Source organism: Trypanosoma cruzi (genome assembly GCF_000209065.1).
Source record: "Trypanosoma cruzi strain CL Brener chromosome Unknown tcruzi_1047053506675, whole genome shotgun sequence".
Taxonomy (NCBI): Eukaryota; Euglenozoa; class Kinetoplastea; order Trypanosomatida; family Trypanosomatidae; genus Trypanosoma; species Trypanosoma cruzi.
The window spans coordinates 1-25,379 of NW_920833.1; the positions used below are offsets into that span (position 1 = coordinate 1).

Sequence of the window (25,379 nt, forward strand, 5' to 3'; positions counted from 1 at the left end):
ACCTATGGGAAGGAGCACCACCCCCGTATGCATGTTGGCAAAGCAATGGTCCCACAACGGCGGTGCTAAAAACACGCATCCAGAAACAGAGGAAAAAGAAGAAGAGTGTGGAACACCCACAAGAAATGATGGATAGCCTATTTCAAACAGGCAGCAAAGAAAAGAAAAGCAGCAGCAGCGGTAGTACTGGTGGTGACCATCATTTCCCCTTTTTTCTTCGCTTCACTCGCTAATAACCCAAACACGTGGGGTTCAAAAGTCCTCTTCACACAAAATTGTGCGGCAGTTAGCCTCTCTCCAACCAGCCGCCTCAATACATCCAAAAGAGCACACAAGGAAACCACAAATAGCCATGGGGAAGAAAAAAGAAAAACAATAAAAGATCCCACGGCATTAGTACGGAGGCGGAACGACACGCTTTTCGCACAAGTAGTCGTAAAGTCGGCCAGAGCGGAACAGATCCAGGCCCGAGCAAACTCGGATGCCACAGGCGGTTATTGTGCGCCTTTCAGGCTTTTCAGCCGGCTCCTGTTCCACCCGAAGGAAAAGGGCTGGCGGAATGTGATGCTCGCCGCAAAGAGCTGCTGCAGCGGGGGCCAAAGAAACAAATCCTCGCATATTGCGGGTGTCAAGTGGGCCGCCCCACCGCATTTCCACGTCATTGTCGCTCGGCTGCGCACGCGCGTCTCTTCACGTACCCCGTCGTTCCTCAAGAAGCCTTTCCGCAGGAGTCCCCAAATGCAGTGGACGCTTGAGAGCAACAAGCCAGGCCTCGCAGTCGCTGTCAGTCTCACAAACACCTCCAGTAATTTCCCACCGCGAAGCAAAAGTGCGAATGCGCGGTGGTTGTTTGTTCCAAGGCTGGACGGAGTGATGTTTTGCGTGGGATCATGGCGGTGCGTCCCATTGTCAGAAACTGCCTCCTGGCGCGTCTTTGCCAGCTGTGCTTCGCCGCTGTAGTTCACAAATGAGGCTGTGGACAGGCCGATGAGAACTTTTTCGATGTCACGTATCCACATGGTGACTGGAGGCCGTTTGCGATTTAACGGGAATCCCTGATGGTCCAGATCACGGGAATGAATACGTTTGGAGTCCTCCGAGAGAAAATATAGGCGTGTGCGAGCATTGCCCTTGCTCGGTATCTTTGTCACACGGAGCCCGTTGCGTAATTAATTCAGCACCCGATCCACAACAGAACTGAGGTGGCGTTCCGTTGCCTCGGCATCATGCAGTTTTTCATTTTTCTTTGCCACGCATTCATCAAGCATACGCTGTCGATACACCTCGAGTCCTCGTCCCAGCCTCTCCTTGCGGGCCTGTTCCTCTTCAGCGCCGGCCAAGTATGTCTGTTCCTCTTGCGTGAAGACCTCGTCAAACTGGCGTCGAATGGCGTCCGTCTAGCCCGGGTTCACAGGAATGTCCTCAGAGGAAATGAGCCTCGGCAAATACTCCTCGATCATTTTGACGTCGGCAGCAAGAGCCCTCTCGGCGACGTCCTCCTTGGCTGTCGCCTGCTCGCGCTTCTTCTTCCGCTCCTCGGCCAAGGGACGCACCGGTTCCGGGACTTTTGCATTCATTTCCGTAATCTGATGAATCCACTGCCTCCGCTGGCGGCGCCGCTCCTCCCGGACGGTCCTTCGCACCGCCTCAATAGAATGCCGCTCCCGCATGACGGCCTCTCGCTCCTCGCCCCGTCAAGTTGAACCATCTCGAGCTGCTGCTCCCTCGTCTCAATGGCGCTCTGCCGTAGGCTGAGTTCTTGCTCCAGCTGCTGCATCGCCTGCCGCAACCTCTCCGAGGCACTCTCCTCGGTCTGTTTCCTCGTTCGGATCTTCTCCACCGTATGCTCGTACTCCCAATTGCGGGTTTCGCGGTCAGCCTGCAGAGCACTGCTCTCCCGCTTTTTCGCCTCCAGAGTCCTCTCAATTTCGTCCAACGTGGCCCCATCTCTCCGCTCAAGCTCTTTGGTCATCTTCTCCGCCTCATGCTTGGCACGTTCGCAAAACACACTCGGCTGCCGTTCCCGCGTCTCCTCACGGCTGCTCTCAATGGCGTTGACGCGCTTCATCCCTTCCTCTTTTATGCCTGAAATAGGCCTGTTGGATTCATAGCCAAAATGCCTGTAGTCGTACACGGTCCGGGCAATCATGGGTTCATCTCGCAACTCCATGATGCCCTGATCAGGACGCCACTTGTCAACGGCAAGATCCCTTGTGGTGGATCCGATTCCGGTCGAGAGAATATTGCCAACACGACGAGTCGTGGAGAGACAATGGAACGATTCCTCCGCCCACACGGCATCCAAAAAGGCGTGAGCCAATAAAGCCGTCTCAGTAGAACCAGTGAGGCTATTGTTGCGGTTGCCTTTTTCCGTATTGTACGCTCGGCGCAACAACTGACTGAGTTCTGAATTTCCAAAGGGAATGCGCAGACGACGGCGGCAAATGCTGGAGACAATTCCTGCTGCCGACACCACTGCTCGTTGGGCCCCTTCGTAGTGTAGCTGCGCGGCGGCATCAATGCCACACAAAGCGGGCCGTTCGGCATCTCCCAAGGCGACAAATGTCAGGGAGTTTGCATCCATGTAATATGCAGACTCCGCCTCAACAACATCACGGTAAAGCTGAAGGACGACGGTGTCGGGCAAATAGGAAGGCATTGCCTCCAGCTCAGGCGTTGGCTGCTTTTCACACAGCACGGAGGAAAAGTATTTCTCATAGTCTTTGACGATAGTGTCCATCACCGCTCGAACGTCGCCGGCCAATGGGACACGAATTCGCGCCACCATTCGCACACGAGGTCCCTCCTTCACGGAGCCCACAATAACTCCGAGCTCGTTGTCGGCGTCAAGAAGGTCTGCGCGGTGCTCTGTTGGCCCAATGAAGCGGCATGAGAGGGCAAAAATGCCCTTTTTGGCGCCCAGCCGAATAAATTCGGTGATGACTCGAGCAGCATATCCTTCTCCAGCTGCAGAGCCGTACATGAGCTGTCGCTTTGGTGACGAACGCACGCCGTAGCTGAAGGCCACCATGTTCTGGCATTCCTGAGTAAAGTTGGGGGCGGCAGTGGCACACAATTTTCGGAAGAGTGTACTGGCGTCCGGCACGTCCAACGCCACATCGACGTCAAACAAGGCCCCAGCAACCGCAAATCCGGCATCCCTCAGGGGCTGGGGGCAATTCAACTGCACCGTGTTGCCGTCCACCCGCATTGTCGCGGGGAGCTGCGAGGACGGCGTCGTGGTTTGGTGGAAGCAAAAACGGCCTTCGCCTCCATTGGGAGAACATCACATTGAATGCTGAACTGTGTGTTTGTTGCATGCACAGAAAAAGGGGTCAAAGACAGGCAGAAAGAAAAGGGAGAGACCGAGAGGCAAACAAAACTTAATAATCCTCTGGGCCGCTGGCCGGATTCTGAAATTATCCAAAAAGGACAGGAGAAAAAAAGCGGTAAATGGAGAGGCAATGAGTTCGCCGCAATGTTTCCCCCAAAATATATGCACATTCCGTCAATCACTGCCGCGGGCTGCTGCGCACAGTTACAAATAAAAACACTTATCCCCCGCGAGGCGGCAGGCCTTTGGGCTCCTCCAGCCACAAGGTGGGGATCACAAATTGGGTGGGTGGGACGGCAAAAATAAAAAATAAAAAAACAATTTCGTCTGGCAGCTGTCGGCTCCCCGACTCCCTCAATCGCGGTCTCCCAAAAGACCGTGCGATAGAAGAGGAAAAAATTGTGGAGAGATATCTTCGTTTGCGCGAGATATGAATTTATTTGGGCAGCCAGCCGCCCTCGCAGGCATTCTTCTCACAAAATCCCATGAAAATGAAAAGAAATTCTGCGGCCCCTGTAGTGCGCAACAGCCTCCAGTGACGATGCGCCTCTGGTGGAAAAAATAAAATAAAATGAAAAGAGGGTGTGGTGAGTGTGGCACTGCCGATCACAACGGCTCGCTGAAAGGAAAGGCACTCACTGTCTAGACCCCGTAGGCACACACATATAAAAATCGTTAAAATACTCCCAATACATTTCACCAGAACGAAATGCACTCTGTTCCCCAATTATTTTCCCAACTTTCTTCCCTATCCCTCTCCCAAGATTGTTGTGTTCTCATTTCTCGGACTTTACTTAAAAAACCACGTGTTAACACAAACTGGTATTGGTGTACCTTCCGTCCCAGAACGCCACAATCTCTTTCTCAGCGTCGGTTTCATTATTGGGATTGACGGGAACACATCTCTGCCATTTTGATATCATTGTGCTGAATGCGTGCTGCACATAAATCATCTCCCACGACAAACCCTGAGCAAATTCCTCCCAATTCGTAAAGAACCACGACAGATACTCAGTGAACTGCCGCACAGTGCTGGTTGTCGTGTGGTGAGCATGTGCCCTAGTCATCTGCAGTCCAGCCAGCGTCCTCCGCGGTGAATTCAAAAAGAAAAAGCCGTCCACCAGCGGAAAGGTTGGGGACGTCGGCATGCACAGCACCCGATACTTTAATTCTTGCAGGCGATCAATGAGCTTCAGTTCAGTTATTGCAGCTGCCTCGGTGGGGTAGCCATGAGGGTTTAACGTTAGCACCGAGGACCGTGGTTTGGAAGGCGATGGTGGCGGCAGCTCCTTGAGATCCCTCACTATGGAGGTGACAAAATTCTCAATCAAGAAGACGCTCAAAGAATACTTTTCCAAGGCCTCAGATTGAAGAACATTCTTCATCCCCAATACGAGGAAAAAAATATCATGCGGACTCATTACCCTTGCCAAACGAGATAACGTTAAAACCCCAAGATACGTACATATAGGTGCATTAGCGAAGTCCTCAAATGGGCCATGTTCTCTTACGCGAACAATCCTCAAAAGTTTGTGGGACGGATCCTCGGATTGCCATTTTTTCTCTCCCCCTGTGTAAAGTACTTTCCTCGATCCCCAATATTGATCCATTCCAAGGCCCTCTCAACATCTTGCGTGCGTTTTCCACATTCATCCGCATCGAAGATGTGACGTGGAATCGGTACCAAAAGAGACATGTGTCTTTTGACCATCCTCCAGTATCCCGCTTTTTTCTCTGGAGTCTCGTCACGCTTCATCCACGCACACATCGCCTTCACATCCGTCTCGTCGGGACAATTCACGATGATTCGTTCGGCTTTTAATTGCTTCGCCCACTCATCATAGTTGCTTACCTTTGGGGATGACACCACAATCATGCCCCATCCGGTTGGGGGTGCAAAACCTGTGTCGGGCGGTGTTCATTTCCTTGCCACATCGTAAATAATGTACCCTTTCATCCCACTCTTCCACAAACCATACAAAACACTCTTGGATGTTAAGTTACCCATGTATTTTGTCACGGTTTTGGTGGTCTTGTCAAACACGTACGCCGTTTCTCCAAAACAGTGGACAACCACTTGGAGTTTGTCCACATCGCAGTGCAGCAGCTGGTAGAGGAGGTACGAGCTGGCAGCCACCGACTTCCCGATCCCGGGCGTCCCGATCAACAGACGCCGCACGGGTGAAGAATTGAGAGTCAAGTCAGAATTGCTGAGCCACTCGGTGAGATCGTCAAGGACGATCTGCCACACTCGATCCACCTCGCAGTTAACGAAAAAGTCCTTCGAGGAATCCTGTATCGTATACCACGAGTACAGTCATCCCCTGTCCGAGGTGAGCACCATCAGCCTGAGACGTGCTGCACCGGACTGCTGCGCACCGTCATCCTTTTCGAAAGTTTCGCCAACTGCCTTGTACGTCCATGACTGCGGTGGTTCCCCCTTCTTCACCTCCATTACCGTCCCCTTTTTCTTTCGCTCATCGCCGTCGGGAATTTCCACGACATGGTGCCACCTCGCATTGTACACAGACTCGTACAATCCCTCCATTTTCATCGCTGCACTCATCCTCATTGGGCTCCTCACTTCCTCAAGGGCTGCATCCAAAAACCGTTTAATGATGCCATGAACACTTTCTTTTACCTCCGGAGTGGCTAATGACCATCCCAGCAGCGCACTTACATGATTATAGTGGAGGTTCTTTATATCTTCCTCCATATTCATTTCACCCTCACAGCCCTCTCCATCCCCGCATAAGCATCGGTCATCTGCATTTCTTCCAACGCTCCCTTATCACGGATATACCTCGTGGGGTCCTTGAAAAACTCCTCCAGTAAGACATCCCGATTGGTGTCCACAACGCCCCTGCCGCCCAATTCCATCGTAAGAAAATCATTCAGCTTCTTTTCCTTGACGCGAACCCTTCCTTTAAACAGTACATCTACGATCGTGGTGGAAATGGTAAATTTCATTTCTGCCTCACGCCGTTCTACTTTTACTATCTGAGTGAGGGCTGCGTTTAGTTTTCCCCTTGCAATAAGAGTGACCGTATCCTTTCCTTCATAGTCCCTCCACTGCTCGAGCGAGAACACACCCTCGTGGTGAAGTTTGTACACCTGGTACTCTGTTAAATTAAAAATAATTCTAAGATGCCGCTGGTCTTGTACGTAAGCATCCGGCTCCTGAACAAACGTCTCCATAATGACGTTCCCATTTTTTTTTCACAACCCACTCATCGCCCAATTTGCTCCGGAGGAAATCGTTCAGCTTCATGTCGGTCCTGAGAGTGTCTCCCTCCAGCAGAATGTCCTTTACGCTGCTGCTCATGGTCCACTGCGGTTGCTGCGTTCCCTTCACCCCTCTGCGAGTCGCAGCGTCGGAAACATCGCCGGAGCCACGGCGAGGTGCCATCACAACACCCGTGCGGTGAAGCATCCCACTCGCACCGCCCAACCGCGGCCAGCAGGCGCCGCTGGCTCCAAAGGACACTCGCGGCTGTTTCCTCCCGCAGTCCCAATGGCATTGGGCGTGGCACTCGCACGGCGGGGCGGTCGGCGCGCCATGCAGCCGCACTGCAACGCCTGTCGGTGAAGCAGTCAAGGCCCACCGCCCCGCAGCAACGCAACGCGCAATCGGCCACAACACCGCAACATTATCGCCCTTTTATATTTTATGATTCACGTTTTCTGTTTGTTTTCCCTATCACTAACACTGAAAATAAGTGTGCACCTTCACAAAAGAATAAAAAGAAAACACGATCCCACCGTCCCGCCGCGGGCCAACACTCTCCTCCACCCACCGCCATTGCCGCGCAGGAGACCGCAGTCACATCGCAGAGTCAACACCACAATGTGCACCACACCATCTTGCAGTGAACGATGGGCGGGACGCAGCCATGCGTCGCCCCGCTCCATTTTCCCACCACTCAAGCGTTGCGTGCCCGCACAAGGTAGCAAACAGAATCAGAGTGCACACAAACCAACCAACACCCTCACTCGCTGAAGCACATTATTCGCATGGAGTGACAACATTTGGGGACACACCAGCAGTAGCTGGCTGCATGGAATTTCCCTGCCAACCCCCCCAAAAAGACACAACAAGTCTGCGGAGTCAAAGTGACAGCCCCTCGGTGCTGCCCGCAGTTCACATGGCAGGAAAAATCCCACGCACGCATAGTTCCAAATCCCTCGCTGCTCGAGTGCACATCAACTGAACATGTGAAAAAAATACTTGCGCGCAAGATGGCATTTAAATACGTGAAGTCGTCAGCCTGTTTTGTTTGATGGTGTTGGCGGGCATTCCCACACAATCCAATCAAAGTGACACGCCGGACAGAACGGCGTCAGTTAATAAATAAATAATTGCGTCAATGCAAAAGGCAGGTAAAATTTGGGTTTTACACCCCACTCCGGGGGCGACAGTGGCATGAGAGTGTGCATGTGTGCAGGACCTTTCGTGGGACGGTGCTGTCCAATCCCGCCGTGCCTTGAGGCAAAAGGGCAACAAATCAAAAAGGGGAGCACACTCTCCAGAAAAGGAGCGACGGTTGGGCAGTCAACCCCCGCTTCGTCCCACACGACATCCACATATGTGCACCCCACCTCAAATACGTACGTCCCTGGACGCCGCATGCATGACTTGTGGTTTCGTCGCTCGCAATGTGTTTTTCCTCCCGCAAACAACCAAAAGGATGGCCACGGCGCAGCTCCACTCAGGGAGGCAAATCGAGGCAGACACGGGTGGGAACCAGGCATCATACAAAATAATAATAAAAGAGGGGCAGGGCAATAACTCCTCCAAGCCTCGGAATCGTACAATGTGCATCCCTCTTCTTCCACATTGAAGACCTCCTCGACAGAACAAATGCGACAGACACATGTGCCGCACAATATCTTTCGCTGCCCCGCGTTCCATCTTAATTCCCATGCCTGCCACGGCGGTGGTGCCTGCGTTACATCGGGGATAAATCCAAAATATCAGGCAGCATGCCGTGGGGAGTGGATGCTTGACAAACGTGCCCGCGTTATTGCCCAACACAAAATGACATCAAAAAGAAAAAGACATCCGCGGCTCAAGCTACCCGCGTGTGGCCGTAGTAAAGCAAACACTGAGACACATGTGGAGCGACGTAAAAAGAAAAAAAGAGAAGGAAGAAATAGTGAAATAATCCACAGAAGTACATCGATACATATACGCATACACAAAGTAATACATCAATCCGCATAATTCTTCGTTCCTTCTCTCGCTGTTCCTTCTACACAACACCAGAAGTATAAGGAGCGGCAGGCATGCCCTCCCACACAGTCATCGTGCAACAGGAGGGAGAGTCACTGCAGGCACCCGCACAAAAAATAGAAACAAACCAACAAAAACCAACAATCAATGACGCGGTCGGGGCGGAGTCCGATGGGTGGCTGCGCAGCCGCACAGCCGTGGCCCCCACGCCCTCCCTCATGTCAGCCAGCAACGCACACTCACAACCTCCAGGAGGTGACGCGTCACAGAAGGGCTTCATCGATTGTTTTCCCTAACGTTTTCCTGAATGCATCCTATGGCCCGCACACCAGCCACCGCCGTCGGGCACGTCCTAAATATTGAGTACAGATATGAAATAGAGAGAGCAGCAGCCCCCATACTCGGTGCGGCAGCGAGGGGCGCAAAACACACGCACACACCCCTTCCGCATCCGCCCCGGGCTAGCGTGATAGTGTAATAATCCGTTCTCGTCGATAATCGATAAAATAAAATAAAAGCAAGAAGCAATCACCCAATCAATCTATCAATAATGGAAAGAAAAAAGATACCCGCCAGAAGCGTCTACGTCATGCCGCATCTGCGAGGTGCGCTGTGCCTTCTCGCCGCGTACCGGTACTGTTGGGGTCGGAGCCCTTCCACCTAAAAAAAAAAAACTGCGCTAAATTTTTCTTCAAGCAGAGCATCTTCACCTGTCCAGGAGGACGTGATCAATTATTCAGCTCGCAATGGATGCACCGTCGAACAAGCTCAGAGCGTCTGAGCGGGTGTCACCGGTCACGGACTGCAACGGCGGTGCGGGTGGTCGGTACGACAACGCAGCGGTGGTGCCTGAGGCGTACGACGATGACGTCATGTCGTGGAGCTTCTGCGTGTTCTCGTCGCTCTCCTCGTCATCGCGCAGCAGCGCCTCCAGCCCTCCACGCCGCGGCTCGCGCAGCTCCTGCCAGTGGCGGTCCTCCGCGTACCACACAACGACACCGTACACAGTGACCGCAAGCACTGCAGTCGCCAGCAGCAGCACGATAGCCGCGTACGCCCTCGCACCGCCGTCGCTCGGAACAAGATGGTTGGCCGCGCTGACCACGCACAGCACCGCAAGCAGCACAAAGCTCGCCACGCGCATCACCGTCAGGAAAGACGAGCGCATCATGTTCGTGAAGGCAATCACGCCCGCGCCCGCAAGCAGCACGGCCGCCATGCAGAAGTACTGGACGTGGCAGCCTCCCACGGGCGGGTGCACAGCAGCAATCAGGCACACCACACACAGCACCGACAGCTGGAACACGCACCAGTACACGTGGCTGCCCCTCATGTTCGTCAGCATGCCGCCGTACATCCGCTGCTGCGCCGCAGGGTGCCAATACCCGACAGGGTACAGCAGGCGCTCGTGCAACGGCTTCCTCAAAAACTGCCAGTACTTCGTGAAGCTCGCGCCCACGTGGCGGGCAATCAAGTAGCACACGCCAGCAGGGAACGCCGCACCGTACAGCACGCCAACGACACCGATCACGCGGTGCTGCACGCGGGCGCCGGGCATCGCCAGTGCAAGCACGGAGCCGAAGAAGATGCCGAGGTGCATCGCGTGCGCCACGACGTACGTCAGGCTCGGGAAGCGCATCGCCGCCCACGCACTCGCCGCGTCCACGCCGCGCCACCGCTGGAAGGCCGCCGTCACACCGCAGTGCACGCACCCGAACACTGCGGCCAGCAGCGCGTTGCCCACCACCATCCACAGCGGGTCAAGGGCAGCGAACACCGACAGGAAGTACGGCAGCGCAACGGTGCTCGCACGCTCCTGCGCCGAGGCACATGACATCCTCGCCAACACGCCGAGCGCCTGCATCTCCAGGACGGAGCCCAGCCCTCCGGTCACCACCACGGCAACAGCCGCCGCACCCGCAACAACGCTGGTGACCGCCGAGAGAGCGCTGGCAGCGGCGGGCAGCGTGTCAGACCTGATCGTGAAGGACCCAAGCAGCACTCCCTTGCAGCCGCCGAACACCGCCGCAGCGTCGCAGCGAATGACTATCGTCTCGTCGGCAGCAATGAAGTAACCGCGGTGCACGGGCACAGCCAGCTCCAGGACGGTGGACGGATTCGTCGCGTTGCGCACCCACGTCGCATTGCGCAGCATCGCTCCCCACGGACCGCCAAACCCGCGCGGCTGCGCCGTCGAAACCGGCACAAAGCTCAGGTGCGTACCGAGCTGCGGGTCGCGTGCCCAACGAAACGGCGGCGGCAGCGCCACCATCAGCAGCGTCGGGACGGCGCTCCCACCGCCGCGGATGTCGCTCTGCGTCAGGCTCCCACCAGCCGCCGTCGTCGTCACTGCGAGCGTCGGGCACGCCACCTCGCTCCACCACAGCGTGCTGCTCACCGACGCCGTCGGGGTCCGCGTGGGCGACAGCGCCACCGTCTCCGTCACCTGCGGGGTCTCCGTCGGCCCGTAATGCGTCGGACTGTAGTTCGTTGCGCTAGGAGTCACCGTCCACGTTGGTGTCGGGCTGCGCGTCTCCGTCAGCGTCGCCGTGTGGCTCAGCAGCGGCATAGCGGGCGTGCGGTTGCACCCGTCCACGTGCGGCAGGTACACCGGCAGGCAGTCGCGCCCGTACCCGCCCTCAGCACAGCGGCAGCCGCACGACACCGAAATCGCCCTCGTCGCAGCTGCAAAGCAGTGCACGTCGGCATCGCACACGCCACACGCCACGGAGCGGAATTTCCCGATGATGCCGGCGGACCTGTAGTCCATCGGCTGTAGCGCCTGCCCGTTCAGCGTCAGGCACCCCACGACGAACCTTCGGCCGGTGCCTACAAGCACAACGGCGCCGTCCATCACGACGGGCCCGCTGCCAGCGTTCCCATAGAGTGTCAGTGTGCTCTGGACAAGGTCCGCACTGCGCGGGTACGACGGCACCGACAGGAGCCTGCCGCTGATGCTGTTGCCGCGCACCGACAGCCACGACCCGGAAACAAACGACGCCGACCCCCGCAGCACCAGCAGCGCGCCATCCGTCAGCGCACCGGCGTTGTCGTTCAATACGACGGCGGACGCGTTGGCCTCCACACCGCTGCCAAACACCAACCCATGCGCGGCGTACACCTGGCTCCCCGACACGCGCAGCACAGCGCCCCCCGACGCCACCACGCGCGCACTCGCGTACAACGCATATTCGCCACCGAACATAGCCGCGTCCACCGCGACACCGCCACCGACAAGCTCCAGCACGGCGCCGTCCACCACCACCGTCCGCCCACCAGTCACCACGGTCACGAGGGCCACGCCGGACACAACCAGCACGGACTGCACAAGACGCAGGCCCGACAGCACAAGCACCGGTGCGTACGGCGAGGACTGCGAGCCGGGAAGATACACAAGCGGCGTCGACCTCGCGGCAACCAGCAGGGAGTCCGTCACCGTCAGCACAGACCCCGCAGGGAACGTGCCGGTCAGCACAAGCGCACCGTTCAGCGCCTCCACGTCGCACACCGACAGCTCCACCGGCCCGCTCTCGTCGCTCCCCGCCGCACCGCGCAGCGCTCCACCGCCCATCACGTACAGCACGGCGCCGTTACGCAGCGACACGTTCTGCACAACGATCCGCACGCCGTCCCGCGCCATCCACGGCACGTAGAGCACAGGACTCACGCCGTCCAGCACAACGTGGCGCAGCGTCACCTCGCTCGCACCGCCAGGCACAACGAACACCGACTGCATCGTCACGCCCTCGCGGAAGAACACACTAGACGCAGTGCCCACAGCGGGCGGCAGTGCGGGAGCTCCCACAGGCACGCATGCCTCGCCGTACCCGCCGCTGCCGCACGCGCACACGCACACACCGTTCCTCATGCTCGCAGACGCCGTCCCGGGCGCGTAGCAGTGTGTGTCCCTTTCGCAGGCGTCGCACCCAGCAACGTCGATGCTCCCAGCGTCGCCAAAACCAGCCGCTGCGTACTCCTCCGCCGTCGACAGGACACGGCCACCAGCGTCGTTGCACGCCACCCTCACATGCGCCCCAGCCGAGAGCGACAGGCTCACCGACAGCATCCGCGGCAGCAGCGCTCGGTTGCACACAAAGCTCAGCGTGCTCCCAGCAGCGGTCACGGCGCCAGCGGCGTGGAGCATCTCCCTCGAGACGCCGTCGTGCACGTTGCCCTTCGCCAGCAGCATCGACCCGTCGGCCAGGCTCACCGTCGAATAAAACGCCACCGCGTAGTCCTCCGTCAACAAGAATTCGCTCCGCACAAGCGCCACAGCGGAGCCCGACACGCTCACAGCCCCACGCACAGACAACGCGTGCTTGCACAGCAGAAAGCCGCTGTCAACAAACGCCACCACGGAGCCGCCGCTGGCCGCAACACCGCCCTCCACCGACACGCACAGCCCCAGCGCCGTCTGCACCAACAGCCCGTCCACGTACAGCGCACCGCGCGACGACAGCGCCACGCCGCCAACCACCAACACGCCAACAGCGTCACGGAACACAGCCGCCACCTGCGTGCGCGCGATGGTCAGCACGCTCCCAGTCATACCCACGCTGTGCAGCACGAGGCACGCGGACGCGTCGCCAAGGCCGTAGGCGCCACGATACGCAACACGCTTCTCTGCGATCAGCACCGAGTCCACCACAGCGACGCGCGAGCCCGGCGAAAATCGGTTCGCCACCAGCACGCCGCCGCCGGAGCGCGACTCAAGCCCGCTGATCAACACATCGGCGCGCTGTCCAGCAGGCGGGTCGGACCGCCACCCAACAACGTACAGGCTCGCTCCGCGCACAAACGTGCAGTCCGCCAGCGTCACTTTGCGCACGCTCCCTGACATCGACTCCACGTCCACCACGACGTCTGCCGCAAAGGTCACACCAATGTAGCACACCAACGACGTCCCGAAACTGACGTTCACCTCCACATCCACACGCACGTCACGCACGCACAAGTCGGCGCCGTCGGTGCTCGGTGGCTCGGGGACAGCGACGGGCAGGCACGCATCGCCATGGCCGCCCTCCGCGCACGTGCAGGCGCAGCCATCACTCGAGGCCGTCGTCGTGTACGCAGGGAAGCACGACGCCGCAAGGGCGCATGGGTCGCTGCAGCTCAGGATAGTGGCATTGTACACGGACGGGATGCTGTATTTCACTCTCTCACCGCCGTTCACAGTGTTGCACGCGGCCACAATCGCTCTGTTTGTGATATCGCGGGGCCCGGTGAATATCCTCAGCACCGTCGGCGTGACCGTGCTGGACATGAATTGGTTGCCGGACACAGACACCGTGGAGTCGCGGACATTCACCGTGGGGCTAAAAACAGCAAAGGCATCCGATGGGGATTCACGGCAGAGGTTGCCGCTCAACTGCAGCCAGGAGTTGTAGTAGATTTTGGGGGAGTAGCTTGGATAAAACACAGCCGAGCTTCCCTGCATGTCGTTGCCCTGAAATACAACCGCTGAAAGAGACTCCACCCGTGAGGCCCCAAAAAATAAAATGAAGTACTTCACCGGCATCGAAACAAGATTGCCTCGGATCACCACGGCAGAGTTGTTCAGCACACTCAGCGACAAGGACTGGCTAGGTCCTTTAAGATATATCAGCGTACCATCACCGCCAGCCATGTGAAACGTGTTGCCCATCACTGCAAACACGGAGTGCCACGACACCCTCAGCGCAGATCTGACAACGTAAATGGCGCTTGACGATGCCCTCACGCTCTGAAACACATTGCCGCTCAGCACCACCGCGGAGTCTTTGCTGATCGCCAGCTCATTCATCGCAACACACGACGGGCCCCTAAGGAACAAACCCGACCGAGGGACCAGCCTCGTGACCGTAAAGCGGTTCCCGCTGATCGTGATGTTCGTGCGCGGTGGAAACCCACCCTCCGGGCTGAGCAGCGCGTCACTAAATGTGTTGCCGGTGACGACGATGTTCAGCGCCCCAACAGCGGCGTACGCGTTGCCCAACAGCAACAGCACGGCGCCGTCCCTCCACGTGCATCCATCAAACCTGACATTCGCCACGTCGCCCGTCATCCCCCCAAGCAGCACCGTCAGTCTCATGCCGCCCCCGCTGAACGTCACGTTGCGGTAGCACAGCCACGACAGCCCGCTGCCCACTGCCTGCGCCACCTCGGGGTACACCATGTCGCTGATGCACTCACCAACCGGCGGTGGCGGCGTGGGTAGTAGCGGCGATGGCAGTGGTGGCGGTGGCGGGCCAGCAGGCACAGGCGCCGGGACGCACACATCGCCGCGCCCTCCAGCAGCGCACTGGCACTTGCAGTCAATGACCGCCGTCGTCAGCGGTGCAAAGCAGTCGCCTTCCTTCATGCACTCACCGCACGCAGCAACCGTCGTCACGTTGGTGATGCCGTGGAGCGCCAGTTCTGCCGCCGTCGTCACCACACGTCCCGCGACAATAAGACACCCAGCAACGAACCGGTAGCCGGCGACAGCCTGCGATAGAAGAGGTCCCGACAACCCCGTCGAGCCCATCTTGCAGCCCGTCAGCGTCACCACACTGCCGCCGTCAATGCTCACAAAAGCGGACTCAGTGTCGTAGAACATCGCACCCACACCCACGTCGTTGTCACGCCAATCCAACCAGCTTGATCGCTGGACGGTCCACGAGTTTAGTGAATAGATGGCGTAGGACACGGAACCGCTGTTCCCCACTACGCGCAACACGCTGTGATCCGACACGCTGAATCGGGAGTGCTGATACAATAGGCTCGTTCCGGAGGCCATTGTATTGTTGAGCAGCGCAAAAACAGAGCGGTGACTGACACTGAGGATATCCAAGTAAAAAAAGTGTGTGTATTCCTCGAAGCTGCAGTACCGCGCGTACAGCGAGCTGCCACCCACCAGCGTCAGCGTCCCGGTCGAGTAAAAACCAAACGCATCACGCTTCGTTGCATGCGCATTTACGTTGCTGACCAGCAGCGTCGACGCACTCAACAAGACGTTCTTCAGTAAAAATACGCTCAGCTTGTTGTTCACTGCATCCGGCAGATGGACCTCAGAAGACTGCACCGCATCAACCTCCGTGACGGCAATGTCGCAGTGCTGCGGGAAGGCAAGTGCAAACACAACAACAGAGGATCGCATCACCGCCTGGCTCACGCGGATCAGGACGCCAGCTGACTCGGCCGCCTCAACATCTCCAACAAACTGCAGCGCGGCACCGTCACGGAATGTGCACCCGGTGAGCGTGATGTTGATGGGGAGATGCAGCGGCATACTGTCGAATGAAAACGTAAACGCAGCACCCACACCGCTGAATGTCACACCCACGTAGCAGTGGTGCGTCTTCCACATGTTCAGCGTAACGTTCGTCAGCGTCTGGTTCACCACGCAGCTCGTGTCGCCGTCGACGGCTCTCTCCGGCAAGGGCGGCAAAAAAGTGTCGGGCACCTCAAAGGGAAGACACGACGCGCCATGCCATCCGTCCTTGCAGCTACACGAGCACGAGCCGCGGTCCACCGACTCCGTCCCGGGCATGTAGCACGCCGCGTCGTCGTTGCATGTGCCGCACCCGAACAACAACACTGCCCCCGGAAATACGCCGTCGTACGACACCTCCTCACCGCCCTGCAGGTTGCACCCAACCACAAACCGCGCGGGCGACGCCACAATCGTGTTCGGTGGAAGAAGTTTGGCAAAGACTGCACTTCCCTCCACCTGACGGTTGTTTGCAAGCACCACAGTGGTGCCGTTGCCTAACAGCTGAATTTTGTGCTGGGGACGCAACATACCTATTATTGAGGCGGCACTTACGTTGTTGCCCTCCACACGCCACTGCGCTCCACCCCGAAGTGTCACCGAGCCGTCCAAATACACTAGCGTGGAATCAAAACTCTCCTTCCTGCCAACGAAGGTGCAGTCCGCCACTCGCAGCAGCCCCGCGGAGCTCACGGCGGTATCCCCAAAAAGAATAACGCCATTGACCGAGCTCATCGTGTTGTTTTCCACGTCAATGTGGCCGCCGTTCCTCACATCAACAGAAGTAACGCAAACGGATGATTCCTCACCGTCATTCTCTATCGTACTCAGCGTATTTCCCTTCACAATGATTCCGCCGCCATCAACAACAGCAGCAATGCTGAAATGAATTGCGTACCGATTCCCCTCGATGCGGTTGTCAAGCAGCAGCAGCGTCGAGTTCACACCAAGAAAAACCTTTAAAAATAAAATGGCGTGGCTCGAAGTCGTCACAAGCGAGCTGCCCGCCACCAGTATCTGGGAGCTCGTGCCAAAGTCACCCTCAAACGCCAACTCACCAGAATCCAGCATCGAGGATGTCACGTTCACGTGCACTCGCACACCACTTCCCTTGACCGACAGGCCTACGAGAACGCACTGCAGCAGCGTGATGTTGAGTGTTTGTTCTGGCGCGTCAAAATGCAACAGGTCCAGCGCAATCGCAGCGGTGAAGGTCACGTTGACAAAGCACAGACCACGCACACCGGGATCAGGATCGTCCAAAGAGCTGATGCTGCCACCGTGCACGCAGCGGACCTCCGTGTCGTCCGCTTCGAGGAGCGGGAGCGGTCCAAGGCCGTCCGGAACCGCTGCTGGCAGACACGTTTCGCCGTGGCCGCCAGCAGCGCACACACACTCACAGCCGCTGATGCTGCTCGTCCTCGCAGCGAAGCACACAGCGTCCACGGTGCACGCGCCACAGTCCAACACCGTCACGGGCGTCCCAATATTGAGCTCTTCTTGGTAATCCGTCACAGGAGAGCCCCTTGCCTCGTTGCACATGCCGTAGATGGTCGGGCGCGTGTCGGATGGTGGTGACCAGTTTCTTGTCATACTTACAGTTGTTGACAAGTACGAGCCGTAAGTGAAGTTGTTGTCAAGTATCGACCACACACTCTGATCGCGGAACGTCACGCCGTCGTAGGCAACCACGTACACGACGTAGGCGGTGCGAAACTCGCTGTCGCGATGCACCAGCCAGCTGCCGCCAGTCACAGTCAGCGAGTTTGCCATGAGCATGGCGAAGCCGAGACGGAAAGTGCTGGACAAAATCTGCAGCACGCTGCCGCCATCCACAACAAAATCCTTGAATAAATACGCGCCTTTGAAGTATTCAGTGCTCGGCGCACTCCACGAGCTGTTCTGTATGGAGAACACGGAGCCGTCGGCAACACGCAGTTCCGACGCAAGACCGCGCATCACATGCGTCCGCGAAAGGACAGCGCAGTTGTCCATGTAGAAGACGCTGGACAGGTTCACGACGAGGCTGCGCTCCACGAGGATCGCAGCGCACGAGCCCCCGCCACACGCCAGCGTCGACCGCGTCATGACAAACCGCGTCGACAGCAGACGGAAACCGTCCAGGACTAGCGCGGGGCCGTACCGGGATCTCTCGTGGCCAGGGGCCGTCTGCACGTACTGCGACCCGCCAACCGTCGCGCGCAGCGTTGAGTTCGCCAGAAGCACACTCGAGTGCAGCGGCATCACGCCATGCAGCACGATCGTGCCCTCCAGCGACGTCACATTCGTCATGTTGACAAGGGCGTGGGGCATCAGGCGAGACGTGCTCTCGCTGAGGCCACCAATCCGCAGCTGCGCGCCGCCCGCAAGCACGCAGTGGCGCAGCGTCACGTTCAGCGCGTCAGCGAACGCGTCCATCGAGCGCAGGTCCACCGCCACAGTGATTGGCCCGCTGAACACCACCGAGTCGAAGCACGCCGTCGCCCGCCCGCCGCCAACCGTCACGGACTCTGTCAGCGTCACGCCACTCACGCAGCCCTCCGCACCGCCGCCGGACCTCGCAGGCGGCACGTCGAACGGCAGGCACGCCTCGCCCACGCCGCCGGCACGGCAGCCGCACACGCAGTCAGAGAACGACGCCGTCAGCGCATCGAAGCACGCCAGCGCAGCCGCACAGCCGTCGCACGGCACCACGCTCACGGAGGGCAGGCCGGCCATGCGGTAGTCGCCGCTGCTCCGCAGCACCCGGCCGCCGGCACGGTTGCACTGCACCGACACGGCGCCGCTCGTGATCGTCGGCCCGGAGACAAGCGTCGCGCCGGTGGCAGTGCAGCGCGCAATCGACACGGCGCCGCCGCTCAGCGTCACACCCGACAGCGACGCCACCGACGACGTCTCGCCCACCGCCCACACGTCGCGCAGCTCCAGCCACCCGCCGTCACCGATCGTTCCACCGTCGCAGCGCACCAGCGACGACGCGACAGACCCCTCGACGCCCACGAAGCGCAGCACCGAATCAGACACCGCGAGGCGCTCGCCAAGCACAATGCCGCCGCCGCTGCTCACAACCGAGACGTTCGTCACGGAGAACACCGAGTGGCTCCGCAGACTGAGACGCGACGAGGACGCCACACGCATCGCGGAAGCGGTCGAACCGCCCGACGCCTCCAGCAACACGCCGTCAAGCACCACCGCGCTCGACAGCAGGTCCATGCCGCCGCCAACGTACACCGCCGACCCGCCCGCCTGCAACGACCTCAGCACAGTGTTGCTCACACGCAGCTGCGTCTGCAACAGCGAGTTCGCGTGCAGCAAAAGCGGCGACGCCACAGCGTCCGTCAGTCCGCTCAGCTGGGAGTAGCGCATCGGCCCCGCTGTCACAATCGTCGAGTCACGGACCGTCACGTTCGTGTGTGCCGGCAGGTTGTGTACAAACACAAGCGAGCAGTAGTCGCCGGACAGCCCGCTCACGCTCACCTCCAGGCTCCGGTCACTCGCCGGCTCGCCGCTGTAGCCCCGCACGTAGATCTGCGCACCGCCGTCGCACACGCAGTTCCTCAGTTCGATGCGCAGTGTACCGGGAAGCATCGCAGGCACGTCGAACACAACAGCCACGCCGTTCGTGACGTACACGCCGTCCATCAGCACCGTGTCCACGGCGCGGCCCACCGTGATGGCTCTGTCCACCGTGCCGCCCCGCAGTCGCAACACCACCGCACGCACCGCGGGCATCCACGCCGCCGCCGCAACCAGCGACAACAAAAAGAGCAGCGCCACACGCACAGCCGCAATGGCCATGTGCCGTACACGGTGCCGGCTGCACGGATACGCACCCACCGCAGACCACATCCACAGACCCAAACAGATATCAACAGGGCTGCCGTGGTGTGTCGCACTCGCCCAGTCGACCGTAACTCCTGCTTAGCAAATCCCTTTCTACAAATGGCAAATCCAGTAACAGAATTCCTATATATCGTTAACCCACTACTGCTTATCCTAATAGTGCAATTAATCCCTAATAGCTTGAAACGATAGTTGTGGTGGTCAATCAAAAGTACCTCTATCTGCTTGATCGGAGGAAAGGAGGGCAGAAACAACAGCAAATAAAGAAATTGGCACGCAGAAGCATCCAGCCACAGACAGTCCCCACCAATGCACAGCCACCGACACAAAAAAGCACAGACGCCACAATCACGCCAGTGACACCATCGCCCTCCCACCGCCCGCGCAGCTCCATACAACCACCATGCCGAGTGGTGCGATCCCGGAGAGGAGGCACATGACCATTGGCACCGCTCCTGTTGCCGAATGGCTACATCACAGAACAGTCCCGATGCAGTGAAAGACACACAAGAGCCGAGACAGATTCACATGGCGGCGTCGCAACCGACAGCCATCGAGCGCGTAAAAAAATAAAGTGCTGACGCGGAATAGGGGTGGAGGATTCGCCAGTTGCCAGCTGTCAGAGTGTCGTTTTTCGCTCACGTGGGTCGGTATTGCACAACACACAGCGGCACCATACGTGCAGACGGCATTACACACAGAAGGGATGAAGAAGCACGGCGGCAGAACTCAGTCACAGAAAACAATAACCCAAACCAATTGCACAGTTCGATTGGCTCGCAGCCGCCCGGATGGTGGTCGCGTCGCCGCCGTGCGGTGTGTGTGTCTGCAGAAAACTGCAATGATGTAGAGAGGGGAAAGAGACGCAGTGCGGCCCTCGTCCATCTCAGTTGTTTGCAGCAACAACGTCATCCCTCCAGATCGCCTGCGGCAAAGACTGTCGCATTCAGCAGCGGTCGGTGCCTTCCCTCTCCCACTAGGGCGCCACTCCACCAAAGCCGTCGCTCGCCCACTCCCCCACCGACACAACGAGGGAACAACAGCGGACGATGCGGCACGTGCGACGAGCACGCAGTCACCGTGACCAAGAAAGGGAAGCTGCGCAGCGCAAGCAAAATAAAAATACAATAAGTACCCCATCATTTCAATAGGACGTGGAGGCACCGCAACCCACACAAAAAACGCAAAGCCGTGCAGTGGCCGTTTCTTCTTTGGCATTGACTACTCTCAAATAACTCCCATGGCCGCACGCCAGCCACCATCGTCGAGCACATCCGCCCAATAAGTAGGGATGTGAAGAAGTGCCCCGGCCCCAGGAGAGGGCGCTGCAGTGGAGGGCGTGAAACACACAATTGTTACGCATCCTCCACGGTCAATCGCGGTGTCCCAATCATCCGTTTTTGCCAATAATCAGTAAAATAACAAGCCCGAATAATCTTCTGGGCCGCTGGCCGGATCCTAAAATTATCTATATAAACCAAACAAGATAGGGGAAAAAGAGGGGATTAATGCAGAGGCATTTAATTGCCTCAATGTTTTCTTCTGATTAAATATATATATTCCTTTGAGCGCTAAAGTGATCTTTTGTACTCAGCTAGGATTTAAATATTATTACTTACAAAGCGGCAGTCTTTTTGGTCCTCCAGCCGCAGGACCCCGCCGATCCCCTCCGCAAGTTCCACCCCTTCACAAAGTCCTGAAGTGCAAAAACACGACCGCGTGATATGCCGTCTGCGGGGTTTTCTGCGGACCGCACGTAGGCAAAAGTTGCCCGCACTCCGTGCGAGTCCAAAAACTCATATATCCGTCGAGGTTCCACGCCATGGCGTGCGATTATGAGCTGCCTTTATTCGCCGCTCCTTGCAGCGAAGTATTGTCCACCCAAACGTCCATGGTGGGTGGCAAGGCGGCGGGAAAGGCCGATAAGGCCAAGAGCACCGCGCGCACCTCGGCCTGCATGATAAGAAAAGAACTCCTCCTCCATTTTCCTCCGGCGGTTTTAACATTGCTTGAATCTGGAATGAAAACGGCTCCCCATCCATGGAGCGACGCATCCGTGATGATGGCGGCTGATGCCTTCTCCCTGAGCTTGAACATTCGCCTACGATTATATTCTCGATGATGTGTCGTAGTCTCTCGCCCAAACCAGCCGCTCCTGGTGGAAGGTTCGCCGGGGACGTCTCCCGCACAATTCCCCGGTTAACTGCCGATAATCGTCGTCGCACTGCCTTGATAAAAAAGTATTATTCGCATAAACGCGTGCAAAAAACGGCAGCCGCGTACAAAAGGCGTAGCGCCATAACCTCCATTGCCGCGATGGTCAAAGAATTAAGCGCCGGCATGGCGCGTACAGAGCGGACAAACTTGTCACTCAGGGATACCACCCGGTGAGTGTGATCAAACTGCACCCACAGGAAGGTGTACTGCGTGGCGCCCGATTTGCGGTCCTCCTCCATCGTGGCGTGACAGCCGGCCGCATTACGAAGCACTTGGGCTTCCCACAATGTCGCATCGCTTTTCGACCCTGCAATGCGTATATTACCGATCCATACGTCGACACGCACCAATGGAGGTGCAGCCCAGAGGCGGTGAGCCACCGTCGCCTCGGCAACTGCTAATAATAATAATAATCCGGAGAGTTTTTGGGCTGGCCTTGTATCCCATTGGGAGCCGTGTCAGCTCCACCAGCGTGCCGTCCTCCACGCGGCACCGAAAGGGATGCCGAGTCTCCCGCGGTAAAGAGATTATGAAGGACGACTTTACATCCAGGCAGGAAGCGGCCTCAGCCATCACAGGCGGCAAATAATGGGAAATGTGTAAAAGAGAAACATTCGCCTCGTAAGGGTCGTCTCTGTTCTTGTCGCGTGGCCACGCGATCCGTCGTCGTAAACCGGTGGTTTTCTCCTTCACAACCGAAAAAGGTATTATCCATCCGCCTGTTCTTGCAGAAAAAGCGTCCTCGATAATTCCCGCTTCCTTCAGCAATCGCGCGCCAGCCGCTGAAATCCTCCGTGAGCCTTCGCGCGCCTTACCGGAGGAAGACGGAGGGAAAGGAGACCGCCCGACGAGTCCCCAAACTTGCATGAGCCTCTCCAGGGTGGCCGGGTTCAACCGGCTCATGATCCACTCTAGGTTCAATACGGGCACGTTGACCTGCTGCAGCGGGATGGTTCGTTCGTCTTGTGGAGTGGCCATACGCGTCCTCGCCACGCGTCTCGTTATTGTAGCGGCATGATTGTGATAAAAATCATGAAAAAACACTCCTCTGCTCTCAGCCAGGGTTCTTGCCCTTCCGCCGTTTCTCCCCTCACATCAACGCGACCAGTGCCAACACCTGGGTCAGCAGTGTGGTGTACCTCCACAAATATCAAACAGTATTCTGGGAAGGTCGAACGGATTGACGTGCGCCGCCAACTGCGAGACCACGTGTGGGTCCAAATTGTATGTCTCCACGATTGGAGCAGCGTGCCTCAACACACCCTTTTTTGTGGAATGTGCCGTGGCATCCCAAGGAACCAGGGCTCGTTCGACTTGGGCAGTCGTAATATTCGTAAGCTTTTCGTTTTCTTGAAGTGTCCTGCATAGCTTTATAATGTCGAACACGTCCTGCCTTCGTGTCCTCACGAACCGCGAGGCGCGGTGGGGACGCGCCCTCGCCGTCTTCGGCACCACGGACCAATCCAAAATTAAGGCCCCGTCCGGCTCCAGTGTGAAATTGTTGGGGGTCAAGACCGCAATCTCAAACAAACGACTCGCCGTTATCCACGCAAGTCGTAAGACAACACGTTCCTTCCAATCGGTCCGGCTGCGGATTACTTGATTCATCTCTTCCTCTGTCACGGGGCGCGCCTGCCTCGTCTGCCTCGTCTCCGATCGCACCGCAACTTTTTGTAACCTCAAAGCCGCCATATCCAGCGGGGTTCGATCCATTTCCAACATGGACCGCAGCATCCGGGCGTGCTGCAGTCGGGTGTCGATGGCGCCACTTCGATTGCCATCAAAAAAGACCGCGCAGCTCTCCTTGTTCATCGGCTGTTCGTGCGTGCAGCAAAAAGTCGTGAATTGCCCCGCTAGGGACATTCTCTGCTCCCACGCTGACGGCGCCCACAGTTCTCGAGCCACCTCGTTTGCTTTCCTCATATAACTGGCCCAAAGCGGAACTGCCGGTGATTCGTCGTAACACAGCCGAGCGTCGTTGGCAGATAAGCTCCACCGCCCTTCCCGACGATTGCGTCGGGCAATTTGAAACATCGGATGGAGCATCGGCGGCGCGGTGCGACTTCTTTGCGGAATAGCGGGAGGTGGTGGAATGGATGGAGCTGCCGTTGTCCGCCTTCACAAGAAGCAGCAAGCAGCCCCTTTGCCGTTTCTTGACGGCCGTCCGCGCTGCGAGTAACTTCCTCTGGTTGCGTCTCGGGCGTTGCTTTTAGATGTGTCGTGTCCATAAACATGAAATAACTGGCATCGCAACGATATTTGCGTCCCTCGTCGTTCCAAGGGAATCTGGATTGCCCTCGCAAAGGTGTCAGCCTCATGAACGGCGGTGCAAGGACGGGCGAGAACGTTGAAGACCGGGATGCCGGGGTCGGATGCCATCATGAGCTGCATCCGGAATGCCTGCAGTAAGATCCTTCCCAAGTTCATAAAGCGATCGGAGAGGCCTCGCTCCGCTTCCAGCGCACGCATCCACGCAACCAAACTGTCAAATACAAGTTGGGCCTGGTCCTCCGCCTGGCACCAATAATTGTATGCGCCCCGGAGGTCTAAAAAGACTCCGGAAATGCCCGCGTTCCATACACGCGGGGCCCAAGTGGTGTCGTCGAATGCGCGGAACATTCGTCCCTCTTTTCCTGTAGCGGAATGATCGTCCAAGGAGAAGTGCTGGAGGGCAAAGGCATCGAGGAATAGAAATGTGGTCACCCGAAATTGCCCCGAGACGTCTGGAGGAATAACCTGCCGTCTCTCTCGCGCCGGAGTTCGTTGGGCCGTGCGTGACGACGCGCCCACAGCCATCAAGCGATGCTTTTAATGTGGTTTTTTGGTAACGCCGTATTCGGCCTTATTGTGACACGCGACAGGCACATCTGTCAAACCTCTCCGAGAGGTGGAGACTTCTTCCCGGCTCGCCGTCTCCGCCTCCCACGCGGCTTGCTGCGCCTCTCTAGCACTAACGCGTGCCTCTCGTTCCTGTAGTTGGGTGCGGGTCGCCTCCAATTGCTGTTCGCGTCCGGCGAGCGCGCATTCTCGTTCTGCAAAAAGGCTGCCGGCGACCGCAATGTCAGATTCGCGCGCCGATAGGTTGTTGTGCGCCTCTTCCAGCTGCAAATGAGGCTGAACGCTTCGATTCTGCACGTCCACGGCGGCGTGGGCGCTTTTCGTGCTCAAACGCTCCCCTTCAGCAATGATGAGCCCTTGCCACGCGCCCCAACTCCCGGGCTGCGCCCATGATGGGCAAGATCAATTGATTCTCAAAATTTGGTACTTGAAACGCCCGGAGGTTCGCAATATGTCCTGTAAGGCTCGAATCCTCCCAGGGCCTGGTGACGCTTCCCAAAATCAGGCATAAGCCTGTCGATGAGGGAGCCACAGTTAACGTCTCATCCGACATCTCGGTTCCATTAATGAACGTTATCTGCACCTGGGCTTCGCCACGTTGGCGTACCGGGTCCCAGAGACGGGCGCCAATATCACACCACTCAGAAACAGTGTAAGGAACCAATGCCGTTTCCTTAAACCAA

At 57.7% G+C, this 25,379-nt stretch overlaps 1 protein-coding gene, 1 non-coding gene and 2 pseudogenes across 2 annotated transcripts, besides 4 other annotated features; all 4 read right to left on the reverse strand.

Annotated features, from left to right (window-relative positions):
• Positions 1–25,379: part of a sequence feature (areas not merged during assembly with more than two copies in the genome that could not be assigned to a particular haplotype) that runs on past the window's edge.
• On the reverse strand, positions 391–3,276 carry Tc00.1047053506675.20 (annotated as a pseudogene).
• Positions 3,386–3,818: a mobile genetic element.
• On the reverse strand, positions 4,031–6,985 carry Tc00.1047053506675.30 (annotated as a pseudogene).
• On the reverse strand, positions 9,304–19,647 carry Tc00.1047053506675.70 (dispersed gene family protein 1 (DGF-1), putative; the record flags this gene model as incomplete). The annotated part of the gene is made up of 1 exon (XM_809365.1): positions 9,304–19,647. The coding sequence occupies one exon, from the start codon at positions 19,645–19,647 to the stop codon at positions 9,304–9,306; it is 10,344 nt and encodes a 3,447-aa protein (XP_814458.1).
• Positions 20,248–20,318, reverse strand: Tc00.1047053506675.80. Its single transcript, XR_008255373.1, has one exon. It is a non-coding gene; the product is annotated as a C/D small nucleolar RNA (snoRNA), TB8C3C3 (small nucleolar RNA).
• Positions 21,031–25,379: part of a mobile genetic element that runs on past the window's edge.
• Positions 21,072–21,303: a mobile genetic element.